At 45.4% G+C, this 23,825-nt stretch overlaps 1 protein-coding gene across 2 annotated transcripts in view; it reads left to right on the plus strand.

Moving 5' to 3' along the window:
- Positions 1-3,214: 3,214 nt before the first annotated feature.
- The window catches only part of SGPP2 (sphingosine-1-phosphate phosphatase 2), a 35,989-nt gene continuing 15,378 nt past the window's right edge, over positions 3,215-23,825 (plus strand). For both annotated transcript variants that reach the window (XM_048314840.1, XM_048314841.1), the window contains exons 1-2: positions 3,215-3,464; positions 16,936-17,094. In XM_048314840.1, the coding sequence (XP_048170797.1) occupies positions 3,252-3,464; positions 16,936-17,094 (372 nt within the window). In that variant the 5' untranslated portion in view covers positions 3,215-3,251. The remainder of the gene's footprint in view (positions 3,465-16,935; positions 17,095-23,825) is intronic.

The raw sequence follows: 23,825 nt of genomic DNA on the forward strand, positions 1-23,825 counted from the left end.
GGCCCAAACACCTCCCACTCATGTGCTGTGGTCCTTCCTATGACCCTCTGCTCCATCCTGGAAGCATGTCAATTTCCCTCTTCCTGGTCCCCCCACAACCATGCTGCTGTATCCTGCAGCTGTGTCTGTTTGGTACTGGATAGACAAGAGGTGGAATTGCCTGGAAATAAGTGTGTCCTGACTGGGGTCATCAGGCAGCTCAAGCTGTGTCTCTGCTATTCCACTGCAATTTTTCCCTAAAACCACAGGAGCGTGAGTCTGGGGAAACCTCTGTTCCTGTAATCAGTGTAGTTTGTATTTGCCAGTTGGTTAAAAAATTGGTTGAGGGGAGGTGTTAGAGGCAGTTTGATTAGATTGATCATTATCTTCCTAAGAAAATGTCCAAAAGCCATTAATGAATTTTCTTTGTGTCCTAAACCTATGAAAATGGTGAATGGTCTAGCAGGGAAGCCATGTGAGAAACAGCTGAGGTCTCTTGGCTTGTTCATCCTGGAGAGAAGACTGGAAGGAGGCCTCATCACAGTCTGCAGCTTCCTCACCAGGGGAAGTGGAAGGGCAGACACTGATCTCTGCCCTCCAGTGCCCAGTGACAGGACCCGAGGAAACAGCAAGAGGCTGAGTCAAGGCAGGATTAGGTAAGATACTGGGAAAACAGTTTTCCCCCAGAGGGTGGTTGGGCACCAAACAGGCTCCCCAGGGAAGCAGTCACAGCACCAAGCCTGCCAGAGTTCAAGAAGCATGTGGACATTGCTCTCAGGCACACGGTGTGACTCTTGGGGCTGTCCTGTGTTGGGTCAGGAGCTGGACTTTGACAATCCCTGTCGGTCCCTTCCAAGCCAGGATATTCTATAATTCTGTGAAACTGGACCTGAAATGTTTCCTTCACTCCAGAAACCAGTCTGTATTAGGAACATAACTCCCACAAATCCCTTCACTTTCCACAGCAAAAAAAGGGTCGCAGACTTCCATTATCAGCTCACATAATACTTGTAATTACTCATGTTGATTCCAATACATGGAAAAGGCATATCAAAATTAACAATAAGTAGAAATTTCCCCTTATTTTTCCCTTCTATTAAGTTTAGAGTAAATTTGATTAATAAAGCTTGAATTCTCATCAGCTGAATGCTGACATGCTCACTGAGATGCACTCCCACTAACCTAAGTGTGCACCTGAAGAGGAATTAGGGAGAAGATGGCTGTGAATGGTTAGTTCTATTTTAATACCTATATTAAATTAATACTGGGAAGTATTATAAGGACATAACTATGTAGGCAGATCAGATAAATATTGACTTGTGGTTGACAAAGAGATGATTTAAAATACCCACTGAGTGCTGGCCCTGGCCATGCATTTTCATTCCTGCTTTCCTCTGTGTTCCTGGGTGAGATCCTATCCCACTGGCATCAGTGGCAAGGCTCCCAGCTGCACCAGCAGGGCTGTAATTTTACTCTTCAAATTAACATGTTACAAACTTTTGTACATGTTGTCATATAGGTGGACAAAATAAGAATGAAATAGTTTTGAAGACTCTTTCTGTAACACAGCGAAAATAACCATGAAGGGACTATGATTTGAATGCATCCAGCTTTACTGAAGTCAGTCTGTATAGAATGAATTAAGCATATTGCTTAATATGCAATTAATGCATATTTTAAATTAAATGCAATTAATGCAATTTTAAATTAAAAGTCCATGCTTGTGGATTTTTCACATATCCAAGAAGCAGGAAAAAGAAGATAAATGTTTCCCAGATACTTATGAGTGCACCTAGTAAATTTTACAGCTATTAAAAAACAAACCCAGAAGCAAACAAAATAGTTCCCCCAAGTAAAAGGGTGCAAACACATAACCAAGTGGGCTCAGGCTGCCTCCCTCTTCAGTCCCTTTGAGCTAGTTCTGCTGACAGAGAAACCCTCTCATCACAGCCAGGGCTGAGTGTGCACATACCAGCAGTGAGGAAAGCACCTGAAACATCCTGTCACCTGGAGGCTGGGCAAACCTCTAATGATAGAAGATTGTGTTTGGAGAAGATAAAAGAAAACGAATCATGCAAACAATTAGATGAGATCTATGAAGTCTGCCATGGCATGTGGATGGGGGTGATGGAGAGCTGTCCCCGGGATTCCTCACAGACGCCACATGGCCCATGGCTATGGGCTGGCCTGGCCCCAGCCCAGGCTGGGTGATGAGATGTCTCTGCCATCTCGAGAGCAGTGGCACTCACAGGGCCTGGGTGAGCATCTCCTATGAGCAGCCCAAACTGTGGCACAGGGAGACACTGACTTGCTAAAAAGCAAAGGAACACAGCTTTGGTTTCCAAGAGCTCTGGAAAGAAAAGCCTTCATGCAATCTTGCATAATTTGGGATATTTGAGAATGAAAAAAACCCGAACAAACTTTAAATGAGTCTATGTTGAGCAAATGATGATTGTGCAATCCTTGTACAAAATATATATCTGGGAATAGAAATGGGCTGTTCGAAAAAAAAAAAAAATGCACTGATGGAACTAAGGTCCTAAATGTTTCAAAAGTGGGAATCAGCAAGGACCACCTGTGGAAAGGTTTGTAGCCCCAGAGCTTGAGGGGCATCTTCCAAGTGATAACTCCTCTGTTTCTGTGGGAAACTCCGCAGCTGTATCCAAGGGAGAAAATATTTAAAGATATATCCTTATAGGTGTACGTGTATGTGTGATGTACACATGTAGGTGTGCAAATAATTGGGAAAGGAATTAAAAGCTGATTCCAAAACTGGACAAAATGAAACCAGGGACAACCCAGGGCATATTTTACACCCAATAAATGAATAGACAGGAGATGAGCCCATGATGAGCCATGGGCATCCATGTCTAAGTGTTTTTCCCCAAAGATCTCGGTGTGATTCAGGGCATTCTATCTTCGAGTTAAGAAAGCACCTTGTGTTGCTTTCTTAATGAAAGAGAAACAGATTATATTCTTCTCTGTTTTTCCTACCAAGGCCATCACGGCAGGAAAAGCACCAAAGGAACACGCTGAATGTCCTGTCCTCGCCAGGAGGGGCCGCGGGGTTGGGAGCCAGGGAGGGGAAGCGCAGGGCCCGGCCGGCAAGGGGCGCTCCCGGGCGGGGCAGCGTACCTGTGCGGGGCGTGTCATGGCACCTGTGCCGGGGGCGGGGCGGGGCGGGCGCACCTGTGAGGAGGGGCGGGGCGGGCGCACCTGCCCGCGGCCGGCGGGGCGCGCTGGGGCCGCGCTGCGCGGAGGCTGGCGGCAGCATGGCCCGCCTGCTGGGCACCCTGCGCTGCTCCCAGCCCGTGGCGCGCTTCCAGCGCTCCTGCGGGCTCTTCCTCGCCGGCGACGAGGGCGGCGGCGACCCCGCGGAGGGGCCCCGGGACCGCGGCGCCTGCAATGGAGCGGGCGCGCTGCGCTGCCCGGCCGGCGCCGGCCGCGCTCCCCCCGGCGGGGTGCGGAGCGGCCGCGGCCCGCAGGTGAGTGCGGCGGGGGGCCCCGGCTGTGACTCAGCAGAGCCTCCCCCGGCACTGTGCGCGCAGGGACGCCCCGGGAGGGTCTCCCCGCATCCCGCCGCCTGCCCGGGCCGGTGCTGGGAGGAGGGAAAAAGGGTTTGGGCTGCGAACGGGGAGCGCTGTGCAGTGCCGCAGCCCATCCCGGCCCCGCGGGGGCGGCGTCTTTGGGTTCTCCGCGCTCCCCCATCGCTGACGCCCCCGGAATGGGGCGGTCGGTGCCAGCGGGAGCTGCCTGTAGAGGGGCCTGCGGGACACCGCAGCCTCTCCCCGGGATGCGGCTGGGAGGGAGCAACTCTGTTCCCCGCGGGTCTCTCTCCGTGCGGAGCGCACCTGCGGCGGTGCTGCGCTGTCCCCGGCCCCTGCTGTCCGCATCGGGTGGGGCTGTGCCCGCAGCCGGCCCCGCCCGGCCTGGGCTCCGAGTGGCTCGTCCCTGCTCAGTGCAGCCGAGGTGCCATGGAGCCAGGCTCAGCGCCCAGCGCTTCCCGCTGGCCAGGCAGGTTGCGGCGTTTCCCGGCACGGTCTGTAATTCCCTTGCGTATCAGAAGGGACCAGGGAAGATATGATGCAACCCATGTGTACAGGTCGGACGACCTGCTTTTTCTCTTACTGTAATGACTTGAATTCATTAGCAGATCGCCTTGTGGTGCCTTTTGGAAATCAGGTGTGATAATGGGCTTCCAAACTCTACCTGCAATATAAACATGGACCAGCCGTGAATGTCACAACTCTACCACTCCTTCCCTTTCATACTATGTTGCCCTTCCCTGTTCCACATCCAGTGCCCAGATTCTCATTTCAAGCATCTAAAATTCTTCCTTAGCTGCTTCTTGATTCTTTCTCAACTAGATGTTGCTCAGTCTGTTCACTTCTGAACTACAGTAAGTTCTATTTCGGGTAAATTATGCAGATAATTCACTAAAAGATTTATTATCACTGCTTTCTTTTGAACAACGACGTAGTTCACGTAGCAGCGTTGATACTAAAATCCCGTCGAAGTTAATGCTCCGTGAATGTAGCTGTTCACCTTGAGCTATTGTTTTGGGTTTCACAAAGTAAGGCACAATTACTTTTATGTGAAGGGTGAATGGGTTCCAGGTGAGACTCCGTGAAACTTGGAGATAGTAGCAGAAGGGTTTGTTTCCGCAGAATTAGGACACTCACTTCTGAAATACGAAAGCTGGGTTCAAACATCCCCAAAATGCAGATGGGAGTAATGGCTTGAACAGTGTTTCAATGAAGGACTAGAATTATAAAAGACAGGGTCTCTCTGTTCCTTTTTATCGAAACTGGAAATGAAAAGTCTATTTTTACAAGGAGGGTCTTCTGCAACCTGACAAGAAATGTGAAAAGTGAATTTGGATCTCCCTTAGGCTAAGGCTCAGACCCCCTGCTTTGTTGCTAAATGACCTGGGGTTACCCTGATGTATCTGCAAATAAGCAGGTTTAGGAATTTCATTTACATAGGAAATTCCTTGCCCATAAATTCTCTATGGACAGTGGCATTTTCTTGCTGTTAGCTGCACGTGTTTGTATAAAGGTGCTAAAGTGCTGCTCCTGCATCTCCCTCCTGGTGACCCTGTGTGGCTCTGTGCTCATCCATCCCTTCCTGAAACTTGGGAGTTTCAAAGTCCTTGTCAAGTTGATTTCTATGAGGTAGTAACTTTCACACTGCTTTGTCTTTACTGTCACGACTGTCTTCAAGGTTCTCAGGTTCTCCCATGTAAGTTCTTGGACAATCACTAAGGTATATCTGTAAAAACAGAGTATATTGCATGCAGTGAAGATGATGTGAATGGCTTACTGGATGATGGGACTGCCACAGCTCCATCTCTCCAGAACATTCCCCCTTTCTTCAGTGCCAGGTCTCAGGTCCCTGCATCTGACATGGGCTGGATTGTGTGCCAGGGTGGCCCAGCTGGAGAGATTTTGGGGAGAGGGAACTGAGGGCTGGTAGCTGGTGGCAGTTTGGGAGGGGATGGACACACCTGGTAGGGGGAGATGCCGTACTGCATGGAGAGAAAACAGGATGCCTCAAGAGGGTAAAAAGACAGAACAGCTCTTCCTCTGGAAGAAGGAGGCTTTTAATTATTGCATACATTTGTGCCAGCAGTGCTGCTCGTGATTCTTCAGCATCTTCTTTAACCTGGAGATTAAATGTTAAAGGAAAAAAAAGGCCACAAGGCCTGATTACAGTGGTCAGCAGCAGCATGAGTGGCTGTGTGTCTGAATCTTTGTAAATCAGTCCTGTCTGCCCCACAGGAGTTGCCATGAGATGAGACACGGAATGAAATGCTTAGATGTGAGAGCTGTGGCTGCATGTGCTTCTTAAACATTGAATCAGTCACCTAGCCCATGTTCTTGATGTTCCTTGGTTACCAGACCATTTAGAAACACTTTTTAATACCTCACATGAGAACTCTGGTATCTGTGGAAGATACAGAATGGTGCTAGTCCAACACACTAACTGGGTTTATGTCCTGGCTTGGACTAGGCATTGAATCTATGGGCTTTTAGTGGAGAAACTGACTTGGTTTACTACTACAGAAGACAAGAGAGAAACTGCTTGTAATTATCCTGTCTCTAGCTAATACTACTTTCTTTTCTGTGCTGCTTTCTATTATTAGTTTGTTTCACAAGGAATTTATTTCTGGAACAGCTTAAAAGGTATCTTTTCCCGACACTTTGTATGAAATCCTCAAGTTGTGCTCTTAAAAACACCAACTTACTACCTGAACCCTTCTCTGGTGTCCTGTGAGCGGCCAAATAAAGGCTACATATTTTTAAAAAGTGGAGCTTTGCTTATCTCTAATCTCCTGCTCCTGAAATTGATAGCCTGAATGAAAGGGAACAAAGAAAAAAAGTAATCTTCTACTCAAAGTTCTTTGTAGAGATTTGTTTGCCTTTCTCCACTCTTCCTTTCCCGGATGCTTTATCATCTCAAGATCTGTCTTCCTGCCTTTGAGTGAGTACAGTTCATGTTTACATTGTAGTTATTCCTTAACCATCAGAACTGCTCCGAACTGGAGCAATGTTTACAACCTGCCTGATGATGATTAGTGATTGCATGGTTCTTGCTCGTGCCATAGGTGAGGAGGATAATAACCAGGATAACAGCCAGGTGACGGTAACAGAAACAGAGAAGGTGGGTACAAACTGCACGTTCATCTCAGCACAGTCCCAAAAAATGTCATGAATTACTTGCAAGATATAGATGAAAACACTGCTTTTGCTGTGATGGGATGGCTGGTAATTTGAAGCATGCTTGCTCTAGAGTCTGAGTCAAGGTCTGTCTTCTGTGGTGATTCCTTGCAATAGATTTTTTCATCAGCCTCAGAGTCTTGCATTTTCTTTTAAAATTGTTTTGCAGGCTTACTTGGTTTCACATTGTGTCTCTTTCCGTGCAGCAGTAAGTTGGTGGTAGGTTCAGCAGGAGAAGCAAACCCTTATGAAAAAAGCCCAGGAGCCCTGCTAGGAGGACAGGCAGCAAGGCATTTCTGCCTCAGGTGCTAACACTTTGTCCTCCTAGAGAATACAGCTGAACTTTTGGAAGCTCCTCCATTTGGAGCTGCAGCTGGGGAAACATGAGATCCAGTTTCTTATTTCAATGGGCTGAGCGCAAGGCTCACGTTCCCCAGCATCACTCCTGTGTTCTGGTACTCCATGTTCAGATCTCCCCTACCTGGTGTGGTTGCCAAGGGAGCTTGACCGTCCTGCATGTGTCCAATTTTTGGTTTAAGGTTTAAACCTCTCTCCAGGGAGCAGCCTGGCATCCCCTCCAGAGAACAGGCTGCAAAGACAGGTGTGTGCTGTTTGTTACCATCTCATCTTCAGGATCTTGCTGCAGAAACACCTGAAGCTAACAAAAGTTTGTGAAGCTGTGCTGACTGCAATAGATATCCTGTGTAGTGCCTGCTGCTGAGAGAGTGGCTGCTGGTTGGGTGGGTGCTGGCACAGGGGCACACGAGGGGCCGTGCTGGCAGCCTGAGTCCTTACAGCAATGATGATGATGTGCTTCATGACTCAGTGCTTCCTGGCTCACAGCCTGAGTCATCTTTTTGGAGGCCACTGGACCTTGTAATGAGGAGCTGTCAGGATCCTAGGATTAATTCCAGTGCTTGGAGGTGAGCCACTTACTTCTTTATAATTCTGCTGAATGTCTTGGGCCATTAGTTCAGATATCAACCAGAATGATAAAATCTAATTTGCAGTCGTTTTTCTCCTTTGGGTCTCTGGAGAACAGGAGTAGATTTAACAGATAAGAAGACAGAGAAAATGTGTTCTGGGAGATTCCTTTGGACAGCCATTTCTTTCACTTTGCCTTGTGTTTCTGCTCTGCAGGGAATGTGTATGGGTCATCTGGGCAGTGGAAGGTGACTAATGACTGCTATGGCAAGTAAATCTGAGGTCTAGAAGGTACAGGTAGTGTTGTCTAAATCATGAAACTTTTGTTTAAAATGTCTGTTCACTTTCCTGATTTAAAGGGTTTCATATCAGTTCAGTGTAGTTAGCACCTGTAATTTAGTTTCCCAAGGTAAACTCCTATTGGTCTAGATGTAATGCTTTTAAATGGAGCTAAATTGCTGATTTATTACTGTTTTATTTTATCACTAAATTTTGGAATATTTATTACTAGATATAAAAACAAACAAAAAATGTGTTTAATCTTTCCTTTCGAAGACAGCTGGCAGTTGCAAACCACTGTTAATAGGGTTCCGTGAGCCTGTGGGTTCTGACACACAGGAAGTGGTCACTATCACCCCAGGCCAGGTCATTGTTACCCTTTTGCAGCTTGCTCCACTGGATGGCATTATAACTGCTTACTTATATCCACCAGTTTAATGAGGTGTATTGCCTTTAGTGTTTCCCATTACCATCTCCCTTTGCAAAGGGAGAGTGTTGGGGTACTTTATTTTACAGGAGGAGTCAGTGTCAGACACCTCAGTTGTGCCACAAGAGCGAAGCCTGGATGTTTGCAGGGGGAAGGGCCCAGAGACATTAGTGAGGAATGTGTTCCCTGACAAATATACAGCCCACCCACCAGGATGAGTGGCATGAAGCAGAGGGCAGGGTAAACCAAAGACTGAAGGAAGGGTCTAGGGAGGAGAAGGGAATCCTTATGGAAGGGCAGCTGACCCCCATGTCACCTGCAGGTGTGAGGTGCCAGGGGGAGAATTGAACTGGCACTGACTGAAGTACTGAAGCTTGCAAGCACCTGCCAAATAGTTCCGACAGTGCTGTGCCAAGGGGGCTGCAGCCACAGAGTGGCTCATTCAGTGGGGTAGGAGATCCAGCAGAGATCCTTGAAGCAGCACTTGCTGGCAACATCAGGTTACATGTCAGTCTCCTTGTGTGTTTCTCCATCAGAAACAGAGCTGACATTGGCATGGCCTGCACTAATTGCAACTAATAATGAGGCAGCAAGTGAGTTAAGAACATCTTATCTGCAGCTCTTCTCCCAGGGGCAGGCTGGCTGCTGAGGTGTCCTCCCATTTGCCTCTCCACAGCCACAGCTGCAATTTGAACATGTCCCTTCCTCCTTACAGGGGTCTTCCAGGCTGTAGTTAATTTCTGAAATAAAATCTTAGAGCGAGAACAAGCTCTTTGCTCTGAAAAGAAATGTAACAGTGAAGTCCTGGTTCTCCATGGTCATTGGCCATTCCTGTAAACTTCTGTTGGGTTGGAGTAGGTTAGGTTAAGCTTCTGTTGAGGATCTCGTCAGACCTGGTGTGCTGAGGGAAAAGCGAGCGAGAGTCTTCCCATTCCTCCCTCTCAGTATCTCTGCAGAACACCTTGGGTATCCAGCAACCCTGGTAACACCCTGACTCATTTGGTTTTGGCAGGAAGCCAAAGCTAAGAGGTGGTGGTGCTTGAGGGAGATGGGTAGGTGTGTGGGCAGGGGGGCCATCTAATGCTGTGCAATTGGAAAACTGCTGTTTTGTGGCACATCCTTCTACCCAAAACCAGTTTTAGTAACACTGTACCTTTGGAAATATGAAGTACAGTTGAGTTTCAGAGGAATCTGATATCTATTTTGAAGCTGGAATCCCCATCTTTCTGAACCACCTGTAATTTGCTTTCTCTGTTTCTTAACTTGTGTTTTCCTCCCTCTGTCCACAGACACTGGTGCTACCTAATCCTTAAAATACCTTCCTCAGACATTTCCAGGTGTAAGCTCTGTGTTGCACCTCACAAAATTGCAGTCTAATTCTCCTAAATTAAAATGAAATTAAATAGACCTGTTCTTCCACTGTAAAACAGGCAGGAAGGAAGGCTTTTCCTTCTGCCCTTCCCTTTCCTGCCTCTCTTGCTGTATTGCTTCCATACTGCATGAATTGGCCAGTTCTTCCTGGAATGTGGGAGGATGCTGAAGTGCACGAGAAGCTCACCCACCACATCTGTCAGGGCAGCTGAAACAGTAGTGTCCAACCTGCCCAGCCTCTGCCTGGCGAAGCAGGGCTCAGGGAACGAAGGAGGTGAGCTCCTCAAGGAGAAGTGCACAGCCCTATTTATGCTGGTGTTGTGCAGCTTTCTTGGCAGGAAAATGCTGCCAACACCCATCAGTGATTCAAAACAAAAGTGCAAGAAGTGGACGTCTCGGGAGTTATTCCAGCAATGGGAATGACCATAAGAGGAACAGCTTTCCATAAAGAGCAGGCAAGGAAATAAACGCAGAGGCATTCCCCTCCACGTCAGAAAGGTGTGTACAGGTGTGTGCTCAAAAGTCTGAAGATCATGGTGGAAGGCAGACCTGTTGGAGTTGCTCAAAATTACACTGCGAGAAAAGGGGTGAAACATAAGTCTGATCCCATGACACCACTGTGTGGAGAAGGTCAGATTGTCTTGCCTTTTTAAGAGCAACAAGCAAAAGCTCCAAAGTATATTAGCTGGTAGGTGTGAGGGTTTGACTAGATGATCTTTAAAGGCCCCCTTTCAACCCAAACTAATCTATGATTCTCTGAGTCATGGATGTCAATTCTCCAGGCATCTGCTAAGAAAGAATATAGGAAGTTAAATGGCCTGTGAGTTTGAGTGCCACGATGGAGACCTTTTGATGGAAAGTGATGAGAGTCTCTTCAGAACAGGTTTCATAGCCGTGTGGAAATCACTAGCTGGAACTGTAGGCATGAGAGGCATGATGACTGTGAGATGAATTTAGAAGAAGCTGCAGTTAGGCTGGAGGATGAGAACAGAAGTCAAATAGTCTTGTTAAGCTGAAGGTATGGTTGAAAATTTACCTCTATTCAAGAGGTGCAGATACTTATTGAAGAAGGTGTAGACTCAACGGTAGAATGGAAAACAACAGATGTGGTAGAGATTTCTTGGAGGAAAAAAGCTGATATCACAGGTTTGACGTGGCTCACTGGTGGCAAACCTCTGAAAACTGCCCACAGAAGGAATGACATTGTGCAGGACTGTTCCTTCAGCATTGCTGAAGTGTCACATCTAGTCTTTGGGCTCTGTAATTCAACACAGGCATGTTAGGTGCTGTGTCTGGAAAATGCTCAGTATCCCCTGTAAGAATTACCAGGTGATTAGGGAGTGGAAGAGAGGACAGTTATGTCCTTTTTGAATGCTTATAACAACCTTCTCCTGTGTCAGCCCTCCGAGGAAGGAGACAATTTGTTCCTTGTCTGCAGTAGATAAGAAAATAGCCATAGGTTTAAATTTCAGCAAGAAAGTTTCAGTCTAGGTGGCAGGAGAGCAAAGCACTTGGAGATTGCCTGGAGCAAGCAGTGGAGTTTCCACCTCTGGTTCAGTAAGGACAGGTTAGACAAACTCCCACCAGAGTGATGGGAGTGTAAGCCATCATCCTTGGTGGGCAAGCTGGACCAGCTTTGGTTTAGGTTGTCTGTCAGGAAATGTGAGGCTATCCGTCCAGTGACTGCAGGCATGTTCCTTCACAAGCAATGTCAATCTCCTTAGCAGCCACTCCCCCTTGTATCTGAAAGAGACTTACTTTTGTTTCTTGAAGATGGCTTTCATTTAGGAAGACAACATAATCAATTTTTCATTCCTTGATTCTTCCTATTAATTGTCTAAACAAGTTCTCTGTCAACTCTAGTCTTACGTTATTCCACTTTATATTTAAATGACTTGGCAGATTCTGGTACTTCTATATGTGTTCCTTCAGTAGAAGGAAGGAGGCTAATCATGTTACTTCTAGAGCAAGATAGAAATAAACCCTATAATTCACTCTACCTCCCAACTACTAATCAGAATGGAAGGGAAATAATAATAAGATTAAAAAATGAAATCTTCACACATCAACTGAGGTATCTTAACGGTGTTCTGGACCCATTGCAGCTTCAATGTGCTGGGTGTGTGTTGATGTGCAGATGTGTGTATCTGTCTCAGCTGACCGTCCTTTACAGGCTGAAGGGGAGACTTTGGATGAACACATGCTGATGTAGAATGTGGTGGCTGGTGTGAGGAATTAACTGGATGAGCATTGTGCCCAGGGGGACAGTGTTGGTGGAGACCTGCATGTACCTTTCCCATTTTCTATTTGACTGATCTGAGCCTTTGGTCTGGCAAAGCATATCCCCTTTTAGCGTGACAGCTGTCCCTGGTGCTGGTGGCTGTGCAGCACTGCTCTGCTGGGGTACCTTGCTGAGAGCTTTATGTAAATGGCCTTTTTTGGTACTTCGAATGAGTTAAGAAGTTGCGGAAAGGATTCTGCCTGGTTTTTAGGCTCCCTACTGGTTCTTTACCTGAGACCACTGAAAGTGCTGTGACTCTCTGGCTTGAAGCTTGAGCATTGCTACATCTCATGCAATGATTGTCTTGCTTCTGCATCAGCTGATGGTTCCAGGCCACATCCCTGCTCATTATGCCAGGAGTGCCTGCTGCTGCCATTGTTTGCACAACAGCTGGGAGCTGGATGTGTCCTCTCTGTGTGCTGGTCAACAAGGACTTGCTGCCAACAGCAGAGATGGACAAAATTTTATGGCATTTAAGAAGGATTTTCTTGTGATTCCTTTTTGTCTCCACCTCCACATTTCTGAGGGTTTGGTTGGCTCTAGGTGTCCCTCCAAGAACACTGTGTAAACCTGGACAGCTACTGAAAACTGGCTGCCTCGTGTTCTGCAGAGACTAAAAAATTAATTACTTGTTTTAAAGCATTTAAACAGAGTGGGAAGCTGCACATATGTATGAGCCTGGTTAGGTGTATTTTTCATGCCTTGGGGCTCCTTGTGTGTACTTTGTGGGCTGTGTGCTTTTGTCCTGCTCCTGCTGTCTCCTGACACCTCTGCAACCCATTCCATGACTGTATTCCTCCTTTGCTGGCTCCCCCTTCACCTTACCATGGGTGCTGTGCACCCAGCAAGGGGTTCATGGCCACACCAGGATCTCCCACTGGGCCACAGCCCCTGTTTCCTGGCCACCCTATTCCTTCCTCGTGGAGCCATGGGTTGCAGTGTTGGTGCTCCCAGGAAAGGTGAATGCATAGGTGCTGGAGTGTTACTGGCTGCTCTTGGCTGCTTGTTGGATCTTCAGGAAACGCTGAATGTGTGTGACATGAAGCTGTGCAGTTGGGTGGAAGAGCTGAAGCCTTTGATAATGAGTTTTGCTTTTTATTTTCCAAAATCTAATTACCGATATCTAATTTTTTTGTTTTGACTTGACAGATTCCTTTATTAACTGGGTAGAGTTAATAAAGTGATGTAAAACTGACTGCTTATGCCAAATACTGCAGTCCAGAAGACTTTTTCCCACTGGTTTTACTCCACACAGTGCAGTCCTGTGGGGCTGAATTGTCTGATTTATATTGTCTTTGTGTACAGCAACAACTAGATTGGATTTTTTGGCTTTTTCTTTTGTGCCTGATTTTTGGTGGCTTCTCTTATTTTCTTTTTTTGCCACATTAAAAATCCTTAAAGTGATAAGTATGTAATGTGATAATTAGGGGCTTTGGGAGGGAAATTCCTAATCTTTTGCAAGGCAATTCTGTTGGAAGGGAAGCAAGGGACTTCAAGAACTTCAATTAAACATGTACATCTTCTGAAAGATCCAAAGTAATTGAGAGCTGAGAACAGAGTGCTGGTTAATGGGATCTCTGGGTCAGACTTGGAGCCTTAGAAGTCTGATGCTGCACAGCTTGTCTCTAGAGACAGGGCAGGAAAAGCTGGGGCCTGTTCTGCTCTCTGACAAGAGATCTCCCAGAGTCATTGTGAGGAGTGGTATCTTTGCACAGATACAATAAAAATGTACTTTTAGGGAAAAAAAAGTATTATGTTAGTGGTTCAGCTGCTGTTCCTCTGCTTCAGCCTTGAAGGATAAACATCACATATACACATTGTTTCTAGAATGATGGATTCCTCCTATGCTGTGTCATTGTGTGTTATTGTCTCCCCAGAGCCAACATAGTGTTGGTGTGCCCTGCTCTGCTGGCACTGTAGGAATGTGTTGGGGATGTTCCCATGCTCCAGGGAGATTGGGTGGGTGCTGTGGCAGCACCTGGTGTGGGTGACCCACCCCTGTGCAGAGACTGCAAATGTGGCATGACCTACAACAGCCATTTGCTGTGCCAATACTTCAGCTGAGTAGTTTATTTATGGAGACTCACACATCCATGAGAGTTTCTTGCTGTCTGAGCACTTGAGGTTTTTCAAAATAGATATTTTACAGCTGATGAGAAGGGCCATTTTTGTGGAATTACCCGTCTTCTGTGTCTTTTACTGTTGAGGCTTATTACATCTTGCTTCTGAAGTGCTCTAAAAATTGTGACTTTACCTACAGCTTTAATCACTGCCCATTAAAACCTCTCTGATCCAGGCTGAATAGCAATGGAGATGGAGGGCTGAAAGGACTTCAGGGATTGTGGAAGTCATCAGGTCATTGGAGTGCATTAAGAATAACCAAGTCTAAAGATAGGAGTTACTTAAAATTAGAGATTGAATAAATTTCTGGGAATGTTGAAGATGTTCACACAAATAATAGTGATGGATTTTCCTGCACTGGGGTTAGAATGAGAATAAAAAGGGAAGACACTTCACAAAGCACTGCACTCTGCCTACTCCAGAAATAGTGGGTGTAGATAGTAAATGTGAGCCAACTGCAGTCTGAAGGTGCATGGAGGAGACTGCTGTACTTACAGTGCTTTAGGATCTCAACAAGTGCAAATATCACTTTATTACCCCGCACTACCAAACATCAAGTGCATTGATTCTGTGGCACCCTGTGTGCCTGACCTGTGGCTGTTAGCATCGTGTCACAAACAGGCTCTGTTTCTCCCCTGCCACTCATTGGCTGCGCACAACTGCTGGTGTCGAGTTAAAAAAAAAAAGGTATTAAAAACCCAACCAAACCAGTGTGTGTGTGTGTGTGATTTCTGATAGAAAAGGAATGGAAGAAAGAAAAAGAAATGTTTTTAAAATCATGTGGAAGGACTTTTTTAAACTCCATATTTCTTTTAGAACCTGATAAACCATACTTTTCTGTTACTGGAATTAGAAAGTTTTATCCCTCATCCCATGAGGCTGCAAGTATAAAAGCATTACCTTAGGGATGTGTCCGATCCTCTCTGAGCTAAAGCACAAAAGCACATAATTCTCAATACCTTGGAGACTCATGTTTAATTGAGGAGTTAGCGGTGCCAGAAGAGGGCTTTCTGTGGGGCCGTGTTAAGTGTCACCAAATACAGTTTCAGGATCTCAGGCAGAAGCATTGGTGTTGCTACTTGCTCTGGGGGTGTTTTCTAAGTGGGAGACTTGAGACACGCAGGCTGATTGCTCTGTCGTGCAGCCAGCTGCAGCATAGAGCTGTTATCCTAGAGGGATGCTGGGAACTCATCTGTGACCTCTGTGACTGGTGGATGGGGGAACACTCTTCTGACCCTGGCATTTCAAAAAATGTTGACTCATCTTTTCTGTTTATTGATGCAAAAATCAATTTAAGTTGTGGGGTTTTTTATGATAGTTGAATGGATGCAACTTCTTTCCATCTTGCTTTTGTCATCTCTGTGCAGTTTGCCTCATCTCTGCTTTAAAAGCAGATGAAGAGACTGGAATTTCTAATAGCTTTTGCAGTGAGTCACAAGTGCATGTCTAGAGTCCTTAGACAATTTTTATGTTTTCTCACTAGCATGTAGGATGAGAGTTTCTCTTTAGTAGTTACATAGTCAGCTCCAAGCACAACAGTTTTCCTATTTGGAGAGTTTTGCAAACTTATGTCAAAGCTATATCTTAACTTACTTTGTCCACACTGAGACCTTCATGATCCCTTCTCAGTTCTCATCTTTAGGAAGTTCTTTCATCTTATATTTACATAGCCAACATTCATATTTTTAATTTTTTGGGGGAAGATGGAGTGAGACTAGATTGGCTCCTTTGCTCCTCCCGTGAATCAAAACTCCTGTCTATCTATGTCTGTCTGTCTATCTCCTTATTTCCTGAAGTGACAGGTGTACCTACAAAATGTAATTCACTTGTCTGTTGCTCCTGCTAACAGGGTGTGAGGCTTCTCAGTGGTGTCCTAGTCCCAAATGGCAGCAGCAGCAGCAAACCTTTTCTAGACACATTCAACAAATGGCCAAAGTCATGGCCTAAGCAATGTGTGCTGTTGTATGGCCTCCCAGATCTGGAGGGCTGGGTGTCACCTTTTGGAAGAGGGAAAATGAGCATGTTAGGTGGGGTACATCTAATGAAATAATCTAGCTGCCAAATCCAGAGACCGAACAAAATCTCTAGCTTACTAAAATGAATAAAGTGCCACTGTTTGCAAGGTATCTGCTGGTAATGCTTAAATAAGACAAGATGGTGGTTTTTACTTAAAGATATTGGAGTGAAAATCTGGTTGTGACAGGGCAGCTCTTTTCTCTGCCCATTCAGAGCCTTGTGTTCCCCTTGATCTGCTTGTGCAGCTGTGGTTGCTGATCCCAGTCCCATGTAAGAGGGGAATCTTCCAGCTGTGGCGCTTCAGTGTGGGGTGATCCCATGAGATCCTGCCATTGGGAGCCAGGGGCCAGAGACACTTGCAAGAACTAAGTGTTGTGGGCTGTTGTCAGCTGCACCTGGCAGCAAATTTTAAATTAATTGGTCCAGTAATTGCAGTTTAAGTCTTTTATCTCAAAATGCATTTCCAGGGAAAGCAGTGGTGGCTTTGTCTACAGATGTAGGAACTTCAAACTTAGCACATCAGTACCTTTTATGAAATACACCTGATTACCCTGGGGGAAAGGCTGATCCCATCTCTTGAAAGTCTCTGTCCATGTGACTGCTACCTTAATTAGTCTGAATAGATTTCTGCTCTGCAGGAAATGTAGCTGCACTATCACTACAGTCTTCATTCTAGTATAAAAGTTGAACTTCATTTCTTAACACTTGTTATAACAAAATGTTTGGTTTAAGGACTGGGAACTGCAGCGGTTAAAATATTTTAAATGTTTGTGATATTTTTCCAAGTCACTAAAATGACGAAATTCTCTAATTTCCAGAGTTGCACACAGAAGTATATTGTGAAGAACTACTTCTACTACTACTTGTTCAAGTTCTCAGCTGCCTTGGGTGAAGAGATTTTTTATATCACTTTCCTTCCATTTACCTACTGGAATATAGATCACTCTGTGTCTAGAAGAATGATCATTGTTTGGTCTGTAAGTATATATATTCTTAATTTAAACCTTTATTCTGTATCCATAGCAAATGAATATTTGAGAATAAGAACAACCCTTCAGACAAAAGAAGGACCAACACTATTCATGTATAACTCATGTTTAGGAAGCAGAGGCATTGCAATACCAAGACGGGAGGCAAGAGGCATCATCTGACTCAGGGTTTCTTCATCTCTGCCACATCTTGGACTGACTTTTTTTCCAGCACAGTCACTGATTGAGCTGCTTTTGATACAGTTTGCACAGAACACTTGGGAAAACACTTCCTTCCCAATGTGTCATAGTATTTTAGGGATCATTTTTCATCACTTGATAAAATCTTTCTCTTATTCTCATTTCTTCTGCCTAATTTCATGTAGTTCTGGCTTGGTTGAATTACTATAAACCTGATAGTAAGGGGATGTGCAGGCTGCAGTGGAAGAAGCAGGGTGCTTCTGCAGTCACTTGAGGAGGGAAAGATCAGGTTATCTGTTGGAGGCTAAGACTTAAAAGCATTGATTTTTATTAATGTGAGAGCATTCACAAACTAACTGACTTTGGCAATGCTTCAGCCTTCACAAATGTGGTTTGGGGTATCCAGAATAATGTATTTCCATTGTAGCACCAAAAAAACAGGAGATAACCAGGCACTTTCAGGCCAAGTCTGGCTGCTTTGTCACTGCCATTGCTCATCTTTGTATTGATCAGATATTGCTGCCCAAATAAAACCTTTTTAAAACAGAGAAGGGAGGCAGGGAGCACCTCTGCCAGGTGGCGGAGCCTGGAGGTTTAGCTGTCAATCTACACTGATTCAAGAAACTGAAGCTTGGTATAAACTTGAATATGATATCCAAGTCTTTTTATTTACAGTGAAGCTTCTCCATGAGCTAGTCAATTCTGGTTAATAATATTCTGTCTTTTGACCAAGTAATATCATAAAAAGTAATAAAACCAATTTGAATTGGGTCATACCCTTCAAATGCACCTGGTCTTGGACAGAAGGCATCAGTTGCTCTGTGCCAGTAACCTTAGTCAATACATTTTATAAAGAGAACATGAAAAATAATTTGCAGATGAAATTTAGAAGTAGGTGGACACAATATAACTAGAGCTGGCTTTTGGCCAGAAGTACACCTACAGCTTCTGGAAATGTGCCACAGAAGATGAAAATTGGTAGTCACTGCCTTCTGGGTTTGCATATTGCTCAAAAAAATGAGCCTTTGGAGTTCTTTACATGCATTTCTGCAGACTTGCCTTGCCTTTTCCTTGCAAGGAGTTCATCTGAGTATTGGCCAGATCTAGTCTGACTTAATTAGAGTATCCAAGTATGTGATATTACAATAATTAATATTATTTTTCACTTACTGAGTTGTGGAATTGCATTTTAAACTGAAAAGGGGAAACTTTTAAATACATGGGCTCGTGACAATCTGTATTTTTAAAACACATTAATTGTATGTAATTGTGAAATGGCTAAAAATGGTTGTGCAGGCCATGTGTTATTGTCATGGCATGCTCAGCTGGGGGTGTTTCTTGCTGGTGAGCAGGGACTGGCACTCACGGTGCTGTAAGTGGTGTTGGTCTGTCTTACAGAGTCATAAAATCATGGAACAGCTTGGGTTGGAAAGGATCTTAAAAATCATCTACTTCCTTCCCCCCTGCTGTGGGCAGGGACACCCTCCACTAGACCAGGTTGCTCCAAGCCCCGTCCAGCCTGGCCTCCGATGCCTTGGTCCTGGATGTGACATTTGGCTCAGCTGCCTGGGAAGTACCAAGGTATCAGAGGGACAAAGCTGTGCTTTAACTAAATGGGAGGGTTTTGGTGATGGAGTTTTGAAGAAATGCTTTTGAATGAATGATGATGATGTGAGGCTATGAAGAGCTGTGTTAGATGAAAGTAAAAATCCAGGCAGTCTCTGACAACAGCTGCAAGTGGAAGGCTGGGAAGAGCATGAAGGGATAAATGCAGGATTGAGGCACGTTCTGCAGAAGGCTCATATCTGTCTGGGGAAAGGAGCTGGTATCAAAGGGAGAACTCTAAGAGAAAGGTAGCAGTAATTCCCCTTTAAAGGGCATGCTCAGGATCTGGAGAGGTTGTTGGTGAAGCTCTTCAACAGGGAGAGAGAGTGGACCAGCAATGACTTTTTCAAGAGCCTGGTGCAAAGCACACGGGTACATTGGGAACACGGTTGGCAGGGATGATGGTGACAGAAAGGGTGACACCACTGGCCAGAAGATAAGGGCCAGCTCCCTTATCTGGGAGCTCTGGAGAAACAGAAGTGGTGCTGAGGGTGGTACTTTTTATGCTGTTTCCCACTTAAACCTGTGAGTTTCTGCTGCAAGTTGGAAATGACAATATCAGTGTCCTGAGATGAATCAGGGGAGTTTCTTCCCTTAAAAATTAAAGCAGCACTAATGCTGTTTACAAAGCCTTCCTGCCATCTTATCTGTAATAGTTTATGCGAAGCCAGTCACCTCCATTTGAGAAAGGTAATTTCAAATTGGAGCAGGGCCAGGGATGATTAAAGAACAGACTATTTTCTGAGCAGAGACTGAAAGCTTGAATAAATCTCTAGCAAAATGAAGTTGGAGAGAGGATGGGGCTGGCTGCAAAAACCATGGGAAGGAAGGAGCTTCTTAAAATGAAAGTACAGTCACAAGAAGAAACATGCATAAGGCAGTCATAAATAATTTCAGTTGAAGCCAAAGGTTGTGAAATAGCTCTAGAAGGGTGAAGGTCAGTAAGAAAAATTATAAAGAGTATGTTTCAGCAGCAGTAGAGGGGTGGACTTGGAACCCTGGAATGTCTTCTCCCTGGGTCCTCAAAGCCAGTTGCCTGTGCTTTTCTGTTCAGGTGGATGGCTGTGGGAAATGCTGACTGTTGTTGCATCCAGATGCTCTGGCAGCTTAAAAGCAGCATGTTGTGCTTCCATGGTGCCCTGCCTCGGAGGATTCAGAGTATATATGCAGGCTTTACCTTTGTGGACAGATGGAGGAAATAACTGTATGAAATCTCTGGGCAAGGTGCTGAGTCAGCAATGAGGGTACCCTGGTGTCTTTGCTTCTCTTCTCCAGCAATTTGAAATCAAACTCTTGAAACTGCACAGGCGAGGCTTTGATGCCTGTGACTCTTTCAATTTCAGCCAGAAAGTGCAGAGACAAAAAATAGCTTTCACACAGGCCCTAAAAGTACTTTAAATATACTCCACATCTCAGCTCAAGAGGTAAAAGATCACTTTGTTTCTGTTTGTTTGGTTTTTACTTTTTACTCTGCTTCAGGTTTAAAAGCTTTATTTTGGTGTGGAATTTCAAAGGCAGAGACCTGGAAAAAAACTTACTGTTTCAGTTTGCTATTCAGCATGCCTGGAAATCTCATTTTCTGGTTGTGTGGGTTTTTTTTTTCTGCAGGCCACACCTCCTTATAGCCTATAAAACTTTAATTTATGCAATATAAATAAAAGCTGGCCAGCCTGGGCTTTGTCGGGCAGGTGTGGAAGCTTTTGGCATGTGACAGTGATAAGCTGCTGACTCAGGGGTAGGTGGCACCTCTGAAGGAAGGCAGAGTTTGGGTGTCTGGTCATGCCAGGCTGTGCGTGCCTCTTGGGGCGCCCTGAGCAGCACTGGGTGGGGACATCTTCAGCAAGTCTGGGAAGGTCCTGGGTCTGAATCCATAGTAGTTTAGCTTCCCATCTTGCTTTTCAGAACAACAGTTTTCTAAAGGCTGTCAGCACTTAGTTACTCAGCAACGATGAGCTCTGAACTCCCTCTCAGGGTAACCAGGAGTTTCCTAATCAGCAGGAGTTTACCTGCAATTGTGGTGCCACTGATATTGCTGTGCAGTGATTGAAAACACACTTGGAAGCAAACTTTGGGTTTAACAATTCTTATGTATTTGTTAGTTTTAGTGCTTTTGCAACATTCCACTGGAACAAGCCTGGAACTGCTGATAAACACAGTCACTTGAAAGCCAAGCTCTTTAGAGCACCAAATGTTGCACTGCACAAGAACATGTAAAACTGTATTCAGGCACATAAGTAACTACATGTCAGAATACAAAAATAAATGGTGTATGCAAGCTGATAAAGTGTTGATTGAAAGGGAATTTTGCAAGAGCTGGTAGCTGTACTCCACCCTTGAAGGAAAAGTGCCAAAAAGGCGTTCATAACTGAGACAAGCTGTGAATCATTTAAGGTGAAGTCTAAATTGGAAACCTTTTGTATTTCAGTAGAACTTTTAGGTGTAACAGTTTGCCAGTTTTAGATGTTAGATGACAAACCAGATCAGTACTTTTGCCTGCTACCAGGAGCCTGGACCCAAATTTCTTTCTCTAAGCCTGTTATAAGATAGTCAACTACCTTATAGTTTTGTCTAAAGGCTTCTTTTAAAGACAGAGTGCATGTGTTACAGTGTTGGCTGGTTCTGCTTCTGGAGGCTCAAGGTTCTACTAATCTTGTTCTGGTGTTGTGTTTCTGAAGCCTGAATTAAAACCAAGTCCTCCCTCCTTACGTGTGTGTGTGTGTGTGTGTATAAGTATACGTATATAACTTTTTTAGGAAGCTGTCCATGCTGTCTCTTCCCTCTCCCTGCCTCCTGCTGCCCCTTGCTGTGATGTGAATACTGTGCTGCTTGTGGTGGGCTGGAGACCTACTTGCTGGCTTTGCTGCTTCCATCGTGGCTGAGACAACCCAAGGATTTGAGCATCCCACCAGCTGAATGCGACCTTGAATGTCCCATTGATCCCAGCCAAACCCTTGGTATATGTGAAAAGTTCCTGTGCAACCAGCACAAGGTTGGTGTATTTTCTGGAAAACAGTAACCATGCTGGAAATGGCAGGCCCTGGAACTCTCAGAGCCAGCTACCCTCTCCCACAAGGTGTGTGTGCCTCGAGGAAGATCCCAGCCTGGCTGCTGCTGTTGGCACATGGGGAGGAGCCGGGTGCTTTAGGAGGGGACAGGGAGCAGGACGCAATCTGAGAGTGGCTTAGGGCCCCCAGGCTGGGAGTGCCTGCCCTGCAGGGCTTCCTCCACCTGGGCTGCTACCAGGGCAAGGGGCCAACGGTGCTGCTCAGTGACTTTCATGGTGTGCCTTCCTGAAGCCAAGCCTTAGTTCCTGACATTGACTTGGGGGTAGGAGGAGTATCTCCACAAGAACACGCTCTTCCTTGCCCTGCTCCTCTTTCACTCTGAAGCAAGTGATGCTTGAGAGACACAGTCACAGCTAGTATCTGCTGCAGTGTTTATCTGGTCACTTAACTTGGGGGATGCTGAGAATAGAACAGTGCAGCCTGGATGCTTGGCTTAATTTCTGTATGGTAAATCAAAGTCATACCTGCCTCGGCAACCACATACAGTCTTTGCTTCTGCTTGACTAATCTGCAAATGCTGGTTTATTAATAGTGCATCCTTCTTTTTTTTCTCCAGTATGCTTGGTCACTCCTATCAGTGCACGGTACTTGTGAAAAAACCCCAAAGTAACATCACTTTCAAACTGTAAATTTCCTTTCTGGGAAGATGACATAGTACTGCAGGCCAGGGTTTCTAGAGCCAGATTATACAGTTTCTATTTTACAGCTAAACCAGCAGATTCAAAGTCAGGCTGCCACACTGTGAGTCTCGGGGAAGTTGTTGTCAAAGATATTTGACTGTGTGTCTTCTCTAGAATTTTGTCTTGTCCTTTTAATAGATCAATAATGAGAATAAGGAGAGCTGTAAAATCAGAAGTAGAAAACAAATATGATCTGGTTTCCTGCTGTTAGCTGAAATATTACAGGATACAAAAAGAATTGTTCCTCCTGATCTTTTTATGCCTGTGGGAGGGCCAGGTGTGTCCATCCCATGCAGAGGTTGTGGCAGGGGAGGAATGATGGAGGATGTCCACACACAGCACGCCTGCAGCACTAAGCCTGTTTCCTCAGTCCTGTCAGGCTCGGGGTCTGGGCAGCTGCCACAGGAATGTTCCACAGGGGAAATTGCACCCTGCAGCACCGGTGCCATACCTTGGCATAGGGAACTGGCTTGGCTGTGTCTGTCTGCTCCATGTGTGTCTGCACTGTTATGGTAAATCTGCTTTTGGAGCTCTTGCTTCCTGTCACAGTAGTGCTGCGTGAGAGGAGTGAGGGGAAACCATTGCAAATGCCAGGCAACACCTGCAGGTGAGAAAATCCTCCTCTTAGATGGTTGATTTAGACACCAGAGGTATGGGAATGTCAGGGAAACAGGTCACTTCATGGTGCTCGGAGGGAGGGGAGCAGCCCCTCACCACAAACGGAGCTTCTGTAGATGTTGGAACAAATGAATTGGTATTCACACCTGTGTGGATGTTAATGCCTCAAATTTGGTTCTATGATTGTTCACTAAAGCAAGATCTGTTAAAACACAAAGACTTGTCTTGTTTATCCTGATGCAAAGGCTCAGGTGAGGAAGTATTTTTGGAGATAGACCATATATATGACTCAGAGCAAATCTCAGAAAAGACTACAGAGGCTGTCTTGCTGCTATAGCAACTGCCAATTGCCTTTGTGTAGTAAAATGTAATACCGTTGGCCTAAAGTGCCAATAAAGCCTTGCCTTTCCTTCACCTGGAGTCCTGGCTATTGCCCTCAGCACAGGCCAGCCCAGCTATAGTGGTAGGCACCAGAGTTTGAGGAAGGTCTTGATTCTAAGGTGCTTATAGTTTTGGGGGGTTTTTATTGCTGATTACATTTGTTGCAAGGATTTAACCCGTAATCATTTCA

The sequence above is a fragment of the Corvus hawaiiensis genome, chromosome 10 (genome assembly GCF_020740725.1).
Source record: "Corvus hawaiiensis isolate bCorHaw1 chromosome 10, bCorHaw1.pri.cur, whole genome shotgun sequence".
NCBI classification, from domain to species: domain Eukaryota; kingdom Metazoa; phylum Chordata; class Aves; order Passeriformes; family Corvidae; genus Corvus; species Corvus hawaiiensis.